Source organism: Pelecanus crispus, chromosome 3, assembly GCF_030463565.1.
Source record: "Pelecanus crispus isolate bPelCri1 chromosome 3, bPelCri1.pri, whole genome shotgun sequence".
Classification (NCBI taxonomy): domain Eukaryota; kingdom Metazoa; phylum Chordata; class Aves; order Pelecaniformes; family Pelecanidae; genus Pelecanus; species Pelecanus crispus.
Window position 1 is genome coordinate 33471587 of NC_134645.1, and position 18534 is coordinate 33490120.

Sequence of the window (18534 nt, forward strand, 5' to 3'; positions counted from 1 at the left end):
TAACACAGGAAAATATTAAGGGAAGTTGAGATAAAATCCAGCAGCAGGAATCAGGGATAAAAGCCAGCACGTAAGGTGGAGTCATCCTCTGGCTAAAGCACTATGCCCACTGCACAAAACAGCACCGGTCCACCAATCAAGCATTTGAGAATTTCTCTGCTAGCACATTAGGTGCTATAGTACGATCTATAAAAGAAACTGAAGGGGGGGGGGGGGGGAGGAGGAAAGCAGCACCATGACACTGCATTGTCCTTGTAACAATGTGAACTTGAGCGTCTCCTGTGAAAAACTGCTGACACAGTATTTTTGTAATACATTCCAAGACTAGTTTGACCCACTGCAAAACCTGCGCATTGTGAGTAATGTAACAAGTAACATTCTACAAAAACGGATGTGTTAAACCACGGTACTAAAACGCATTCGTGCCTGACGCACTGTTTGTTTGTACCACTATATATAGAAAAGGGATTGAAGCTATCTCTAGAGCTGCTGCTAGACCCCTAGCTCAAGAGTGTTTGCAGTTAACTGCTGCGCAGCTCTGGGGAAGGGTCTGCCTAACCGCCGGAGCAGCCCTGAGAGCAGAAGCTCCGGCATCAGCCACCGCTCCCGCCGGTGAGCACCCGGCCCCACCGAGGCCAAGGGGACGCTTGGCGGCAGGGCCGCCTCCACGCAGCCGCCAGCCTCTACCGAGCCCCCGTGAAGGAGGGGAGCCCCGGGGCCTCACCTAGCGCGGGCGGGCGGGCGCCCCGCCGGCCGGGAGAGCCCTGCGTGCCGCCCACCAGTCATCTCCCGGCCGGCTCCAGCCTCATGGCCACCTCCCGGCGGGCTGCGGGCCGCGGCTGCAAGGCCCCAGCCCTGCAGCGACCGACCGGCGGCGACAGGAGCGAGAAACCCGCCCAGCCCCTCCCGCACCGCCTCTATGGCTCCTCCCGCCGGAAGTGACGAGCAGGCCCCGCCCCGCGGGGGTGGGCGGGGCCAGGGCGGGGCCTGCCGAGCCGGCCCTTGCCGAGCTGGCGCCACCGCGCGCCCCGCCCCACCCTCTTCTTTCGTTCCGGCGCCGGTGGCGGTGGCGGCGGCGGGGATGGCGGCGCTCAGCCTCACCGTCAACGCGGGGAGCCCCCCGCTCGGTAAGCGCGGGCCGGCCCTTGCTTTCCCTCCCCGCTCCCCCGGGGGCCCCGCGGGACGCCCGTCCCCTCACCCGCGGGGCCGTGCGCGGGGCGCGTGGCTGCCGCGTTGCATCATGCGGCGCCGCGCGCCGGTTGTCCTCGCGTGCGGGGACGGGCAGGGCGTGAGGGGGAGGCCCGCGCCCGCCCTTCCCTCTGCGGCCCGGCCCTGCGGGTAGGCCAGGGCCCTGCGCCCGCTGCGGCCTTGGCGCCGGCGGGTGAGGCGGCCGGCGGCTCCCCGGGGCGAGCCCCTCCTCGCTGAGCGGCACGGCGGGGCCGGTCCCCGGCGGGCAGGCCGGCGCTGAGGGGGCCACGTCGGCGCCAGGGACCGGCCCCCGCGGGGTCCCGCTGGCACCTGAGGGGCTGAGGAGGCGCCGGCCCGGGAGCCCTGGCCGCGTGTCCGGGCTCCGCAGCGGCGGCTCCGCCGCGCCTGCCCGGCCCCGGTCTGCAGGGATCGGGCAGGGCTGGTCCTGCCGCCCTCGGGGTGGCTGCTCTCCAGCGGGTCGCTTTTCGGGGCTGTTCGGGCAGTGCGGAGAGCTGCCGGCACTTCACGTAACTTACGCTAAAGAAACCGAGTCAGAGGCAGCCCCCCTCGAGTGACTTAGCACGTTGAGGCTGAATTTTCAAGGCAGCCCTAATTCAGCCCTTGTTTGTGAGCTCTGCCTACTTGCCGCTCTCTTTCGTTGTCAGTTCTAATCTGCTGCTAAAATTCGGCTCGTCTGGGGAGCTGGTTCAAAGTTGCACTGCAAAATCTTGCTTTTTCAGCTGCTTGCTGCCCTTCCATGTTATTTTGCCTTTAAAAATGTGAGAACCTCCTTGGTTACACTTTCTGCCGTATGGAAACAGCCTTTTATACGCGTTCCATACCATTTCTCCATTTTGTTACAACTATTCAAAATATACATTCTTTCAATTCTTCATCTTAGTTTATTGATTTCTTTTTCATGCTGCTATTTTCAACTGCATTTCAGAGTTAAATACAACTTGCAGGACTACTGAGGTATAATAATATATAAGTTTTAAATAACATTTCTCCTGATGCTTTCTTATACTGATTTGCTAGAAAAGATATTGATGCAGTATGAGCTATGATTAACATGGGTTTAGGGGCTTTGGAGGATTCTTTTCTTTTGATAGCTGGTGAGTGGCTCTAGAGATTTAATTCAGGAGATTGCACAATTATGTGAGAAATATTACATATTGCAGATGGAAACACTTTGGTAAATGTTTGTATCAAGAAGACAAGCACACTCATCCTACTCGTTCCTACTTCGTACTATTCATCATGGCTGCGCACTGGGAAAAGTGCAGTAGCTTTTAATGTCATTAGTATTAATTACGTAGCTTGGTGTGCATAGTACTTGTCATTTTCAAAGCATTTCCGTGCACGTTATTAAAATACTTACATGTCTTACAAACGTATTGCACAAGGGATGTCATCCTGACTTTCACAGATGGATAACTGACGCATGGGAAGAAGAGCCTTGACTTACTGTTGATAAAAGCTTAATGCCACAAGAAGGGTTTGCAGCTGAGCAGAGGTGAGAGCTAGGGGATTCCTAGCTCCAGTGCTTTGTATTTAGGCCAGTGTATTAATAGCTTACAACATCATCTGCCTTGGGTAGTCTGTCTGTTGTTCTAGGGAAGATAAAGTGCAAGGTGCTCTGTGAAGACTGTAACAAGTTAGATGCCTTTCAAGACCTAGAGTATCATCCTTTGGATAGTTTCATTGAAGTAATATTTGCCTGTGTAAAAGCTTGCTGTCTTTGTACGTGCTTTGGAGCAAAGCAAAAGAACACAAGCTCCTCTACTTATGCTCATCAGGCTGAATCTGGACCAGAGCCAATCCAGAAATACAGCCAAGTTAGCTCGGTGCTTTGTTTGAGCTACTGTGTCATGCTACAGAGCATCGCGATCAGAGCAGGTTTGCATCAAGCCACTCGGAATATGGGCAGAGCTGTCTTCCAGTTGATGATGTAGCCTAAAAACTTCAAGAATTCTTTTATTTCTAGAGTCCATCCTTTAGCGTCACTGGTGAACTACTTACTTTTCCTGCACTTTTACATGGATAGAGTTTCTTGCTTTTGAATGGCTAATCTTTTCATAAACATTAAATCAGGTTAAAAATAGTCTCATCCTTGTTCAGAAAGTACTGGTATATTCAGTAATTCATGTCCGTTGATGCATATGTCAGGGCTGGGATGGAGTAGGTTACTATACTGTTCAATAATTAAAGCAATTTGATTACATTTCTGCATATATTGGGGGACAGGACTAATTTTTACAATACTCTTAGGAAGCAATATGTACTGCTGCTGATACTTGCTGAGCTCACTGCAGGTTACTGTATGCTGGACGTTATCAATTTGAAACTGTAAGGATTGCCAAGAATAAGCCTCTTGCATATGAGACTGAACATTGATTTCTTCCCTGGGCATTCTTACTTGAAGGAGCCAGTTCAGTCACCTGGTCCTATTTGATAAGAAATGTAACTGTTTTGTTGCTATTATGAAAGATATCTTTTCTGGAAGAAAGTTCAGCATCTTTTTCTCTTGTTTTTTAAAGGAGCTCTGCTGACAGTGGAGCATGTGAAGAATGATGTCGAAATTTCGGTGGAAGAAGGCAAAGAAACCATTCTCCGTGTGTCCGAGTAAGTGACTTTGCATCTCTCCTCCTAGCTTTGGGTCAGCAGTTTTAAAAAATCACATGCTTGTAACATTGACAGTAACCTTTTCAGGTAGGAGGAAGAGAAGAATACAGTTTTATTCATCACTGCAATACTGATGTCTCTTTGTAGCACAGACGAAACATTTACAATATATTCTAAACTTGATCTTTATGGAAAGAACTCTGGTATTCTTATTTGCATGCGCTTATGTCTAATCATTTATTGCTGTACCAGTCACTTTGTTGCTTAGGTATTTGCCTTTTTGAGATGCCATAGATTATCAAAAGCAAGGCCATTTTGTATTAGGCAAGACTGGTTTACAAGGTCCCTTGGACTTGTACATATGTGGTGGAATTAATTTTAAAGGTTTATATGGCATTATTTTGGGTTCACTGTTGCATATAACTGAAGGCGTGATGTTATCTCAGAAAAGTGCTAATTAATTATACCATGCTATCCAGCATATCCATCTGCATCCTGTAGAAAGTACCTTTGAAATTTTTGTAGAATCTATTGTCTATCCTTCTAAAATACTCTGCAGTTGGAATAAATATTTTCAAGTTTGGGGCATGAAGGTGGTTTTTATGATCCGAGTAGGATCATATGCATACCAGAAATGCAGGACTAATCTGTTAGTTTTGGGAAGCTGCCTTGTCATCTTAGATTCCTTATCGGGTAAGATACCTGGATATATCAAGAGGAGATATCCTGATATTTTAAGTACCACTGACGTATCAGTGGAAATCTCTGATGTCTAATATCTACAGTAAGGAACATATTTTGACCATAAGCGTTGCAGTCCTAACTTGAAGTATATTAATACTATGATGAGTTTGGAATTAGTGATTATAAGTGTAGTTTTTGAATACTGATTGTTTTTTGAAAGAACAGGGAAAAAATCTATTGTTCACGGACATGCTGACAAATTTGCATTTTGTGAGCTATTTCAGTAGAAGATGCTGTTAAAGCCGCCAATGCATCATAAATTGGTATTCCTGCATGTCTGTAGAATGGCTATAAAAACAACATAGTATTTTTATGTTCTGTTGCGGAGATACTGACTTGATTCTCATAAATTAACACCGACTGATCTTTCCCACTGTCTTCTAACCTTAGGGAAAGAGCTTGTCACTATGTACGTGTTTCTGCAAGAAATCAAAGCGCAGGATGATTCACAGTCTTCAATCATAATGATTGCTCTACTGGTTGCAAATATTGCTTTCTGTTTACAATGTTAGACTTGAACTCAGATACGAGTTCTTCCTTTACTGTAATCTCTGATTTTACATGTTGTCTTTTCCTGTGCCTAGTGATGGCATTGAACTTGTGATTTTGAACTGAAGCAAGAGAAATGTGGCAGGTTGTATTGGGACTTAACCTGTACATCATTAATAATCTTCAGCGTCTGTTATACACATGTGGGATACAGCATACATAACAGAGAGTTAACTGGATATTTTTTAGTTGCATGTGAGAGTTTTCCCCTTAAGTAGTCTTAGTCAGATTTTGGTTTCATTTTCCATTCTCAGTTTAGGCTGTGTGTGTGTGTGTGTGTGTGTATATACCAGAAGGAATACATGCACATATACACTCCTGTGACACATAGGGATGATCTTGGAATAATATAAATTTATATACTCAACTTTGAAATAATATTTTATTTTATTAAATAACTTCATATTACCATGCCTTCTTCCCACTGCATTTCAAAACCACTCATGTTAAGGTGTAATGGAAATTGTCAGGAATGTGAAGCCAAAGCTCTTCTGCACTTTGGCCACATGTGGATAATATCTAGAATCATGGTTCCATCAGATGGAATTTTTTGTCTGTTAGTGTCATCTCATCCCTGGCTTTGGATTATGTTTAAGAAGTTGTTCCAAACCTCAATATTGCATTAATTTTCTCTTGCTCAGTTGTACAATCATTTAAAAAATCGATTCTCTATTTTAAAGTCTCTTAAAAGTGTATCTGTTCCTTGAGAAGCATCAGCTGAACTCATATCTCAACTAATGCTTTTGGTAAATGGATTTCATGGCATCAGTTCTGCTGAAGCTATCTTATTTTGGCATGATTTGAAATTCACTTGGGATATTTCAGACTTTGATTTTTTTTGGGGGGAGAACCATTAGTTCTAATGAGTTGACTTGAACAAGAGAGAACATGTTATTTGCTGTTTTTCTAGGTTATAATTTGAAGTGTAGCTAAAATCTGTTTGCAAACTTTTCAGCTAACTAGCTAAAACTTAGCTGTCAGCTTGTTAGCTGAAAAGTTTATCACTAATTTGAGATTATGAATTTTATTTTAAAGGTTATTTTCGAAGCCTTAGCTTCAAAACTTCATGTGGTAATAGCTCCTAAACAAACCACTCTGCTAAATGCTGATGGCATTATGGAATGTTTTCGTATACCTGCATCTTATCAGATAACAAACTGCAGTACAGCTTTTCTGGTTCATGTTAAAAGCACATGCATGCTTCAGAGTAGTATTGCTCTTAGGCAGATGGATCTAACCTATGCACAGAACCATTCTGCAATGTTTTTTACAGATTAATTCAAATAATGATTTATTACAATTGGAGATCCTCTGTGTTTTGTTTTGTGTTTCATTTTTTTTTTTTTCTTCTCCCATCTTGTCTTCTGGTTCTTGAATATTTGCCCCGGTATTTAATTATGTGGCATTTCATGTCACTTTTGAGACACACTTACTCTTTGCCTGTAACATTACATTGTCCCTGGTTATTCTTCCTTACTTACCCTTGGAGTTAGCAGGCCCTAGCTGCAAAGAGCAGCCTTAATGCTTTGTAACTTTTTCAAAGAAAGGAGGCCAATTAGCGCTATGTTTGGGTGGAAGTAGATCTTTTTTTCCCAAAGAAAATAAACGGCTTTTTAAGCACAAGTAAGCTTTGACTCAGAGTAACATTGTCACATTTCATATATTTATTCAGTTTTGCTCGAGTAATCAAGGGTATTTGTTTTAGTATGAACTAGTGAAAACAATAAAAACACATTTCACAGACTTTCTGTAGATGCAAATGTATTAGAAATGCTTTGTGTTTCTCAGTTTGAAAAAGCTTCATTAAAATCTGATAGCAGTGTGGAATTACAATAGGGCATACTTTGTGTACGTTAACACCCCCCCCCCCCCCCCCCCCGGCTGTGGCTTTTGGTTTTAGTTAAATTTTATGGATTTTCTGTGCACTGGATCCTAGAAGCTTGAAAAGTTAGAAGCAAAAAAAAAAAAACCCTACAAATGAACTATGTTCCTTAGGTTTTAGTGCAGTTAACCTAATGAGACTGGCTGATCCATTGGTACTAAAAATGGGACTCATTATAATTGTTAATATATCAGGAAGTGTTCTATATCTTTTTCAGAACTTTCATCCATTTTTGCAAGGCTTTTTGAGGGCTATGAAAAATTCTTCTAGTTTTATAAAGGACACACTAGGTGTAACAGGAAGTACAGAACAATGGCAAAACAGAAATGAAACCTTTTTTTGACAAATTGAAGTGTAGCATTCAGTCCATTAAATTGAGTGGAACTGAACACTTACAGGAACTCTTTTTGTTGATGTCAGTGCTTATTCAGAAGCAATTGGAGCTCTAATTTTGTAATCCACACCTATGTGGGACTGTGGAGATGAGTATTATCTGGAGAATTGACAGTTGTGATGCATCTTTCTTCAAAGCTCTTTAGAAAATGAAAATGTCACATTTATCTTAGATATTCTGACAGTATGCAGTTTTTTGTAATACTGTATGTAAGGTAGAAAAGGGAGATTAAAACACAAAAAGTAGTATGCTCTTTGGAGAGCCTTTTGCCTTCAGATCTGTTGAGAATTTTCAATAGCTGAATGAGAAACACAAATTCAAATTAGTCTTTTATCTGGAGAAGACTAGGTAAAAAACAGAAATACAGCCAAGTTTGTTCAGCAGGGGATAGTCTCTATGAAGTGTGAATTGAGTAAAGTGAGGAACAAATGAACAGGTTTTTTTCCTCTGATGCTAACCCTTAAAACCCTGGTGGACGCCTCTTGATTCCTCTGTAGATTCTTTAGGAATCCTCTTCAAAGTCATCCTTTTTGTATGAAAAGAAAACACATGTTGATTTAGCTCCTTATATTCTGGAAAATACGTAGCTCAGGTTACACTTAATGCGTTCTGTCAGATGTGGAGACAGAGTTCTATTCTTTGAAAGAATAATCAGAGTTTTATTTTCTTTATTTCTGTCTATCTAAACAAAATTGTTTCATGTTTAGAAGCTTACTGTTCCATCTGGTGATAGAAAAGCAAGGACTGATATATTCTTTTGCTAGATACTTTTTTTTATTCTGGTAACCTGGTACCTGTTGGTTCACCCAGAAATTATTTTGTGTTTGCTTTACACGTTTCAACTATGTACAATTAAAATTGAACTGGAGGTAGTAATTTAATATACCTTTATTTTGCCTCTTTCTTTTTTTAGGCATGTTTCATTTACTGATGTGAATTCAATAGCTCGTTACCTGGCTAGAGTTGCTGATTCTGCTGGGTTGTATGGTTTGAATCTGTTGGAACACACTGAGGTGAGAAGGAATCATGCCTCTCTTTTTTTTCTTTTCCTTTTTCTTTTTCTTTTTCTCCTCTTTTCTCTCTTTTGGCCTGCAATCAAAGTTTGGTTTATTTGTTGGGGTTTTTTTTAAGGAACTTGTGTCTGTTCTGGATTTTATTGTTAGACTGAGGTTCCAACTATGTGGGATGCTGAAAGGGTGTTGGTTTTGCTCTTTCTTATAAAGAAGAGTCATAAATCTGAGTGCTGAAAGGGTTGCACTTTCCCACCCCTGCAACAGCAGCTCCTAACCTGACAGTTCACTAATATAAGATAATTCAGGTTGGAAGGTAATATCTGCAATTTTCCCTCTTCACTTTCCTCAGCTCTATTGCCACCGGTTGCTACCGTGTAACACTTCAGTATAACACCAAGGAACACTGTATGACATTGAAATACTGAATTAGTTTTTGCTGTATATGATGAATAAAACCCTGACCCTGATTTCATTCAGTGAAATGTGGCGATACATTGCGACATAGATGGACTGTTCCCTTGTGCAAAGTATTCTGTAATGCTTCCCTAGTGGTGCCGTGAGGGCACCAGAATTTTTGTGCCACAGAGGGAAATTTTTGGGTCTTCCTTGCTTACAGAGATTACAAAAAGTTATTAGGAGCTGTGGATATGGTATGAAATGAGAGGGAATTCTTCCTGAGTCTAGCTCAGAATAATCATATGCTGAATTGTAAGTTGGTGGCTGAAATTGATAACAGATAAACAGATATATAAACAGATATAAACAGATAACAGATAAATTGAAATTTATTTCCTCTGAAATTTGAGGGGGAAACTGAAGGACTTGATTCAACTCTTTTCTACAACTACTTGAAGCTAGTAGTAATCACTCTTCAGCCCTTATAGGTGGTCTCAGGGGAAGTGTTGTCTTAGTATATAGCTTTTAAGGCATTTTAAAAGTTGTAGGTCATCTTGTGGCTATTTAAACTTTCTGACCAAAAACCTTGCTTTTAAGTATAGCCCAAGACCTTTGCAAACACACTTTCAAGATTGGTATTTGTGATAAAACACTTCTTTTCACTTCTGCATCTTTCAAAAATAAAGTTGTACTTCGAGAAGTACAGTGACAGCTGCATTTGTGGTGCAAATGTTTTGGAGCATAACGGCAAATGACTGAACTGAATTCTGTTGTAGTGTAATTACATCCATCCCTGCCACGTTGGCTCGAATATTGGAAGGATTCCTGATGCAGTTTACAGAACGCTTGCACATGAAATAGGGACAAAGGACTAGAAGAGACACTTAGTCTCTCACAAGTTTGAGGGATTCAATTTATAGACAGGGCTACATTCTTAACCAAGGGCCTGGTTCTTAATTTTTTTTTAATTTATGTACCAAGATGTATTTCCTCTGATAGGAGGAGACTGTTTTGCAGGAGAGGGGGGAGGGAAATGAGGTGGGGGAGGGATTTGATTTCTTCAAATCTAAAAGGACATGAGGCAGAGTAGGGATGGAGGGGAAAATGGTATACTTGTCCAGTAGCAGTACCAGGAAGATCAAATAGGTCACAAATGTGGTAATTAAATAGTTGAAAGATAATGACAATTATTATATGCCGTGTGTGATAAGTAAGTACCTAAGAACTGCTGATTATTTTTACCAATGGGAATAGCTTCAGTAAAGTCGGTATTTTCAGCAGTTTGAATACATCCTGAAGGAAGAAATTAAATTTAATTGTTCAGTATAGTTCTGGGTGAATGTCTCAGTATATTTTATTTTAAATGTTCTTTGAGCATATGTTGTGATTTATTGTCCAATATATTTAATGGTAACATTCCAGTTAAAATTTTCTGTTCAGCTATTAAATGGATTGTATATTACTTCAGATTTTTAACAAGCTTCTTTCTCATTCTTTTAGTAACTTTGACTATCTTTTGTTCCTTAAAACTAGATTGACCATTGGCTGGAGTTTAGTGTTACAAAGTTATCTACTGCCAGCCAGTTTCTTTCAGCAGTCCAAGAGCTCAACCACTGTCTGTCTTTGAGAACTTATTTGGTCGGAAACTCTCTGAGTCTCGCGGACTTGTGTGTCTGGGCTGTACTAAAAGGTATCGGTGTATGTTCTCACTTTCATTGGCTTGCAATCAGTGTATACCAGGAGTCCTCAAATTTCCTTTTTTATGGATGCTAGTAGCAACTCTTAGCTGTATGCCAGACTGTATACTAGTGTGGCTACTGCTTTGGCCTGTGCATCACTAGTGATGGGAATAGTATAGCTTAGGAAACCCTAGAATTTTTTTAAAGTTGTTGTTATATGTGAAAATTTATAGGATGTCATTATAGATGGAAATTTTTTTAACTTCTTTTCTGTTAACTGTAAGTGTCTTTTTTATTACCTGTTTCCTAAATAGGAAAATTTGCTGTGGCCCAAAATTTTGCATTAAATATTTAAATTATTTTGTAATAGAGAGTAAAATTTTATACACAGACTTTACAATGGCATTATCTTAGTAGAGGATATTTCTTTGGTGTTTAGTTTGAATTATTACAAGAGGTATATGCTACCCTATAAAATACCCTTCAGAGGTTAAAAGAAGCTTTGATGAACTGTCTTTATGGGTATGGTTTTTATATTCTCTTAGATGTATGTCTAAAGTTGATAGATGTCAATCTACCATTCAGTATGACCAAATTCGTCTTGCAAGTAAAATATGTATTCAAGATTAAAGGCTAAGAATTTCCATTATTTTTTCAAAGTTGCTGCTCTTGAGAGAAATCTGAAAGGAATATACTTTTTTTTTCCTCTCTCGTTTCCCCATCAAAATCTTTCTAGTGAAGTAGTGTTCCTTGAAAAGTAGATTGTGGGAATACAGCCCCCTCAAAAATAAAGGGTAGTATTGATAACATGCTTCACTTGTGATAAAGCTTAGAAAATATCAAATGTTAACACACTAGAGGGATGTGCTACATTTCTGTCTTGGGAAAAAAGTTGTTTCTAATTTTGAGGTGGGTGGTACAAAGAAAAACATATGTCCCCCAGTTCCCCCCCACCTTCTGCTTTGATGAATCCAAGAAATAATTCAGTATGTTTTGGGTTTGGAGGGAGTTTATTTAATTTGCTTTAGAATGACTTGTATCCCCATGGCTAAATGTCTTTTCAGAAGAGAGCATAAGTAGATTTTTTTTTTTTTTAAAGTCATAATATTTTTTTAGTCTTAAAAATTGCTGTTGGTAATCATTCCATTTTTATAGTTGAAATCATTGAAAGATGATTTGTTTTCTAACAGATAATAACATATGGCAAGAGCAATTACAGCAAAACAAAGCTCCTGTCCATGCAAAGCGATGGTATGGCTTTCTTGAAGTACAGCGTGCTTTTCAGTCAGTAGGAGCCAAGTGGGTTTCTGGTACACCAAAGGTTAAAATGGTAAGATTTACTCAGATCCTCTGGATAGAGTAGCTTTATTTGTGTGAATACACTATAAGATAATTTTTTTTTTAAGTTAGAGAATTAAAAGTTAAAAGGAATCAGTTGTACAGTCAATTAATTTTTTCTAAACTGTTGTTTAAAAGCAAAGCTGTCACTTTCATATTTAGAAAGGCATGTGTGGTGTAGTCCAGTGCTTAAATGGAATCATGTAAAAATGATACCTCTTAATCAGCACTGCTCTTTAGGTATATTGTGTGCTTTTTCTAAAGAGGATTTTGAGATCCTGATAGACCTGCAAAGATTATAGTCTTTGGTTGATTAACTTGTTAATCACATTCAGGTTAAGAACACTAAGATGTAAAAACTTGGCTAGCAACTGTTCTCTGCTGTGGAATAAATTGAACAACTTGGTGGGAGTTTTCAGTCCTGGATCAAATTTGAAGACAGAATAACTTAAAACTCCAGAATTAATCTTGTTTTGAGGTACTACAAGTAATGTGAAAGTTGTGAAGATGTGAATTTGGGGTCCTATGTAGCAGCTTTTTGTTGTCTGGTTTGAAAGGAGACCCTGGAGCAGAAGCTATTATCTAGAGTTTTATATCTGATTATACAGCTAATCTGATCTGTAATTGTGTCTCTCTTAATTTTTAAGGCAACAGAAAAGAAAGCAGATGTTGGGAAGTTTGTTGAACTTCCTGGTGCAGAGATGGGAAAGGTCATTGTGAGGTTTCCTCCTGAAGCAAGTGGGTAAGAAACATAAACACTTTCAGACGGTTCAATTTGTGTTTTGTCTTTCAAAAAAAAAAATGTACTTTGGTGAGGGTGTTAATCAGCTTTTCAGACAAGACTTTTAAGCCAAAAGAGTATTTAAAGTGTTGTCCCTATTTATGTTAGGGCTGTATGTTTGCTTCTCCTCTATACCTCATTGCAGTGTTGCCTGAACTTGGAATAGGAAGGTTAGTTGCCAGCAGGTGATGTGGTGCTGCTCAGCAGTGGAATGAGGAAAAGCAGAAGGACAGCATTTTCATGGATAATGGAGGCGTGTGCAGTGACAGGAGCTATGATGTGTAAATACGGTCTTTAAGAGTTGGATGAAAATATTCACAATGCTTCTCAAGGAAGCTTGGATTTGAGAAGGGAAAGATGTATGGGATAGCCTCACTTCGGGAAGCTTGATGCCAGATGTGTAATGGACGTCTTCGTCCCAGCAGTCCAAACTGTATGTAGACCCAAAACACAAACTAAAGACTACACAGTGGAGATGTGATGAGCCAACTTCATGAATACAATTTTCAGCCAGCTTTTAATATTCTCTTTCTTTTTAGAATTGCCTGATGAGCTGTAAAATTTCCATGATTGCATTTCATTAAACTGGCTGGTCAGCAACACATGACTTCTGTAGTAGTGTTTCTTACTGTTAGTCCAGTATAAACTGTTGCTCAGATAACATGAGTTATCTATTATGTGCATGAATGTGTCTAACATAATTGTTCTCACATTACTTTAGTAGCATTTAGTATTTTAATTCTGGTGTTTTACTTAAAACACTGTTCTTTAGGGACATGTATATTTTTAATTTTTTTTGGAAGCAATTTTAATTTTGTGGATTCGGGTTTTTTATCTCTAGTTTAAATTGACAGTAGCTTTTTAGCTTATGTTAAAAATACACAGCAACCACCATTTCAGAAAATTCCACTCTTCTGAATATGCTAGGTTCAAATTATGTGGTAGCTACTACTGAGTATCATCAACAGTTGTAAAACTGGAGATAATTGCAGTCCTATCTTTATATCCATAGTGACAGTCTAATTTACAGATTGAGGTATTTTTAACTGTTAACTACTAAATTTATGGTAGAAAAAAACATAGTCTGCTTTCATGAATGTGCAGTATTTCAGCAGATATCCTGGGTTGGGTTTTTTGGGTTTTTTTTGGTTGGCTTTAGATATTGCTTTTCATTCTTTCTCCTTCGCTCACAAAAAAAAAAAAGTCTAGCTGAAGTGGTGCTGGTGTGTATATATATATAATTTTTTTTTTCCTTCCCCTTTTCAGATATCTGCATATCGGTCATGCCAAAGCTGCCCTGCTAAATCAGCACTACCAAGTTAACTTTAAAGGAAAGCTTATTATGAGATTTGATGACACAAATCCAGAAAAAGAGAAAGAAGACTTTGAAAAGGTATGATAAGAGAGCAGGGAAATCCATTCACTCTATAGCTAATTCAAACGTAAATGACAGGCAGATCTGCTCTTGCACACTTTTTTTGGTGCTAGATTTTTACAGTATTGCTATTACACTTAAGTGTTATGCTTGGAAGAAATTTTCATCATCTTTACCTTAAATAGCTTGTAGCCCTTTTACTGGTAGCTTATTTCTTCCTGTTCTCCAATGTTTATTTTACAGTATGTGCATATGCAACTCTTGCAATACACTGTTTTCATTGTATAAATGCTATTTAGTCTGTAAAAAGTAATTTGTTTCAGCTCATCTCCTTTTCTTGTCCTACTTTTTTCTTGAAGTTGTCTAAGTCTGATCTCATATAATTATAGGCTGTGAATTAATGATAAGTGCCTGCCTCTCTTTTCTTTCACACATGTGATACTATTCTTATGGCTTATCCTTCCTGGACATTGGAGCATTAAAAACACCACATCTGGCATGAAAAGGATAGAAGTTTAAGACAACTAGCTTTCCTGAATATTACAGCATACAATTTCGTACTTTGCAGGTTATTCTTGAAGATGTTGCAATGCTGCACATCAAACCAGATCAATTTACATATACCTCAGATCACTTTGAAACAATAATGAAATATGCTGAGAAGCTTATTCAAGAAGGGAAGGCATATGTGGATGATACTCCTGCAGAACAAATGAAAGCAGAGCGTGAGCAAAGAGTGGAATCTAAACACAGAAATAACTGTAAGATATTTTAAGCTTCTGTCTTGTTTTCTTATCTTTTTAATTTGGCGTCAAAACTTTATTATTATTAACAAAGATGGTTAAGATGAATAATTGCATATCTCTAAGGTCCTTATAGGAACTTGGAAGTGTTTAGTGCTTTCTTCTGCAAGGCTGGAATAAGTGTGCATTTAGACAGATGCAGTAAACTTGTGTATGTATGAATTCATCACCATTCGTTACCACTTTTAAAAAAATTCAAAATGTAAAATGCGTGAAAATGAATTCCAGTGTCTAAAGAAGGGGAATGGTGCTGTTTTTTGTTACTGCAGTAATAAAACTTGGTTCTGTATCAACTTTGTAATACCTTAGAAAATTATTTATTTTTATTGTTCTTAGGTGTTAATAAGAATCTACAAATGTGGGAAGAAATGAAAAAAGGAACAGAATATGGACAAACTTGTTGTCTACGAGCAAAAATAGATATGAGTAGTAACAATGGATGTATGAGGGATCCAACTCTTTATCGTTGTAAAAACCAGCCTCACCCACGTACTGGAAGTACCTACAAGTATGTCCCCTTCCTCGTTGTGTAACCTGTGATTTTTTTTTTTCTCTTTTCAGGGCATTTACCATTCCTTAGTAAACTTCTTTTAATACTTGGAACCTGCTAGCATTTTTCAGTGAGAATATGTAATGAGTCTCTTGACTTTCTGAAACTTCTGCAAATGACTTTTAAAACCTGCGTGTTGGCCATCATGGTCAGCAGTGAATATTATTTCAGTTTTGGTCCATAAATACATTGTATGTCAGTGAAGAGCTTTGAGTCAAAACATTAATTAAGACTTAATGGCTGTATCGTGGACAACAAAGCTGTTTGCTTTAGCTCTTGGAGCTTAAACAGAACCATGGCAATTTTACATTGTTACATTTTTACATTGCTGCAAAACATCCTTGATCTACTTACCTGAGTGGCTGCTTCCATTTTCACAGCAACTGCTGTCTTTGTGCAGAGTGAAGAATTACTACATTGTGGGTTGAAGTAAGCCTACCCAAGTGTTAAAGGCTATGGTTCAGTGCTTACTTGAAACCTCTGTTTCCAGCTATACAACTCCCTTTTTGGAAACAGTGATTTAATGTGTGTAAAGCTATGTCTGTGGGTAGGGGTTTGTTCTTAAACATGAAAGCTTTGCGTATTATTCAGTCAGCTAATGAATCTTTTTGATATTTAAGGAAAAAAAACCCTATAAGTCAGCATTTTATGTGTTTGAAAAGAACACTAGCAGTGTAGGATTTTTTTTTTTTTTTTGTCTTGAATATTAAGGCTGTGATCAATTAATTTCTTGAAGGCTTGCTTTGTTTTAAAAATGTATTGCCCTCTGGATCTTTTTATGGACGGTTTGTTGTGTATGTGCTATTTTAGTCTTGATCTGAAAGTTTTGGGGATCATAGATTAGAGATATTTATAATACATAAATTATGCTTAGTTTAAATGTTTACATGTGAGGAAAGTGTTTTGTTCTTCTCCCCTGCTAATTGAAGGTCTTTATTCTCAGGGTTTATCCCACATATGACTTTGCCTGCCCCATTGTTGACAGTATTGAAGGTGTCACACATGCATTGAGAACAACTGAATACCATGACAGAGATGAGCAATTCTACTGGATCATTGAGGCACTGGGCATAAGGAAACCATATATATGGGAGTATAGCCGGCTAAACCTCAACAACACTGTGCTCTCTAAGAGAAAGCTTACGTGGTTTGTCAACGAAGGGCTTGTGGATGGATGGTATGCTACATGGTTGTAGTTCAGCATTGTTCCTTAAGATACTCATGACTGATGCATGCATTCTCTGTTTTGGACAGGGCTTAGACATTACAGCAGCATGTATGAATATTTAAATATTTAAGAACATAGATTAATTACAGTGGCTTCTGCATGCACAATATGTCTGTTTACTACTCTACAGTAACTGTGTACGTACATATTCATATCCTGTAATAAACATGAGGTAGCTTATTTTTGGACTCTGGCTCTTGCTACGGGTGCTACTTACACATTTTCCACTCTGAGTCATTGGCTACATTCCTGAGCAATGCCAGAAGGGGGCCTGAATTGAAGAACTTCTGCTCTTACCCATCTAGCCAAATCTGTCCTACTTCCCTCCTGCCTGTCCTCCCTGCCTTCTTTTTCATGTTCTTTTTTTTCATGTTAACTGGATGTCTGCAGATGGTACTCTGTGGCCTAGTAGCCTAAGTGTTTTCCTAGAAAGTGTGAGCCATGGGTTTACACTTCTGCTAGTAGTTCAGAGTCTAGAGAGGCTCCTTCTTTGTTCATTCCCATAGTGGGCTAGCTGTAGGAGCACAACATCTGAAGTCTTCTCCTCATAATACAGGAGTCTGAAGAAATCCATAGATAATGCTAAGTCAGACAACTGCTTGTAGCGTTTTTCCTGGGCTGGTTTTAGGTGATTCTCTGCTCAGCCTGTGGGAGCATCATTTTACACAAGTTCCTAGGCTGCCTGGTTGTTTTGCTTAGGTGTGCCAAGCGTGCGCTTGCTTTTTTGTTGGTTTTATTTTTCAGCTGTATTGGAAGCCTAGATTCCTATCTTATGCATGGAGCCACTCCATTAGAGCCAAAATTCTCTTTCCTGCCACCCCCACCCACCCCCCGCCTTTTTTTTGGTTTTTTTCCCCTAGAGGTGTAGCTGGTCTTATGATGACCTCTCCCTCCCTCAGCCTCCCTGTTAGGTCCTCAGCATGGTTTGATTCGTGTTCCCACCAACATATTTTTTACATTTCAGATTAGGCCTTTTTATTGCTTGCACTAGAGAATAAAATCATAGAATTCTATCACTTATGTCATTGAGAGGTAACATTGTCATTGTCACTCATCTTTTTCCAGTTTCTCTTGAGCAAGAAAGAATCAAGCCCTGTTGTTTCAGGTTCCGTTATTCAGGTGCCATTGAAAAGGAAGTAATGTGATGGGGACGTAACTTTCGCCTTGCGAGTTTTTGAGGGACTTAAGATTGAATAGATATAGGAAGAGCTACTTCACCAAGAGATGGCTTCCCTCCCTGGGGTGAAGTAGAAGAAAATCTGCACCACACATTTTGTATGGATAAGAGCTCAGTCTTTTCACTTAGGTCTTCTCATTCAGCTCTTAATTCGCACAAGTAAAATACACCAAAGCTGGGCCTTTCATGTGTGGCAGTATTAGCAAAGTTTTTGATTGGTCTGACTAATAAGTAGAACTTAGCATGTGATACTGATGAAACATCTTTTTCTACTAGGGATGACCCAAGATTTCCTACTGTGCGTGGTGTCCTAAGAAGAGGCATGACAGTTGAAGGGCTAAAACAGTTCATTGCCGCTCAGGTGGGTGTTTTCTTCTCTTCCGATTCTTTGAATCTGTCTTGGTAAGGACAAGTTTTTGTGACAATTCAGTAAAAGTACTTGTCACTGGGAGGTTTCTTCTTCTGAAGGTTTGCTGCTTTCATGTGTACTGCTTTACAATATTAACACATATGAGCAGGTCCTGGCAAAATGGGGTAGCAGGTTTGTTGTTTTAAAAAGCATGTATTTTGCAAGCTCAAAATGCCTTTCTAAACTGTTTTGATTAATGAAAACAATAGAGGGTTTGTAGTCTTTAAAGGGCTTTGTTTTAAATAGGTCTAATAGCTAGAATATTTATATTAATGTGTTTTGTTTCCAGGGTTCCTCTCGATCTGTTGTGAATATGGAGTGGGATAAAATTTGGTCCTTTAACAAAAAGGTACGTGCTTACTTGAATTTGATGCTACTTCTGATACTGTCTTTCTGGGATATG

General features: G+C 39.5%; 1 protein-coding gene across 1 annotated transcript in view; it reads left to right on the forward strand.

Annotated features, from left to right (window-relative positions):
• Nucleotides 1–1081: 1081 nt before the first annotated feature.
• The window catches only part of EPRS1 (glutamyl-prolyl-tRNA synthetase 1), a 43627-nt gene continuing 26174 nt past the window's right edge, over nucleotides 1082–18534 (forward strand). Inside the window, exons 1-12 of the mRNA XM_075707349.1 lie at nucleotides 1082–1127; nucleotides 3729–3813; nucleotides 8296–8395; nucleotides 10325–10481; nucleotides 11661–11800; nucleotides 12456–12550; nucleotides 13856–13982; nucleotides 14533–14725; nucleotides 15104–15275; nucleotides 16261–16494; nucleotides 17999–18083; nucleotides 18421–18480. Of these exons, the coding sequence (XP_075563464.1) occupies nucleotides 1082–1127; nucleotides 3729–3813; nucleotides 8296–8395; nucleotides 10325–10481; nucleotides 11661–11800; nucleotides 12456–12550; nucleotides 13856–13982; nucleotides 14533–14725; nucleotides 15104–15275; nucleotides 16261–16494; nucleotides 17999–18083; nucleotides 18421–18480 (1494 nt within the window). The remainder of the gene's footprint in view (nucleotides 1128–3728; nucleotides 3814–8295; nucleotides 8396–10324; nucleotides 10482–11660; nucleotides 11801–12455; nucleotides 12551–13855; nucleotides 13983–14532; nucleotides 14726–15103; nucleotides 15276–16260; nucleotides 16495–17998; nucleotides 18084–18420; nucleotides 18481–18534) is intronic.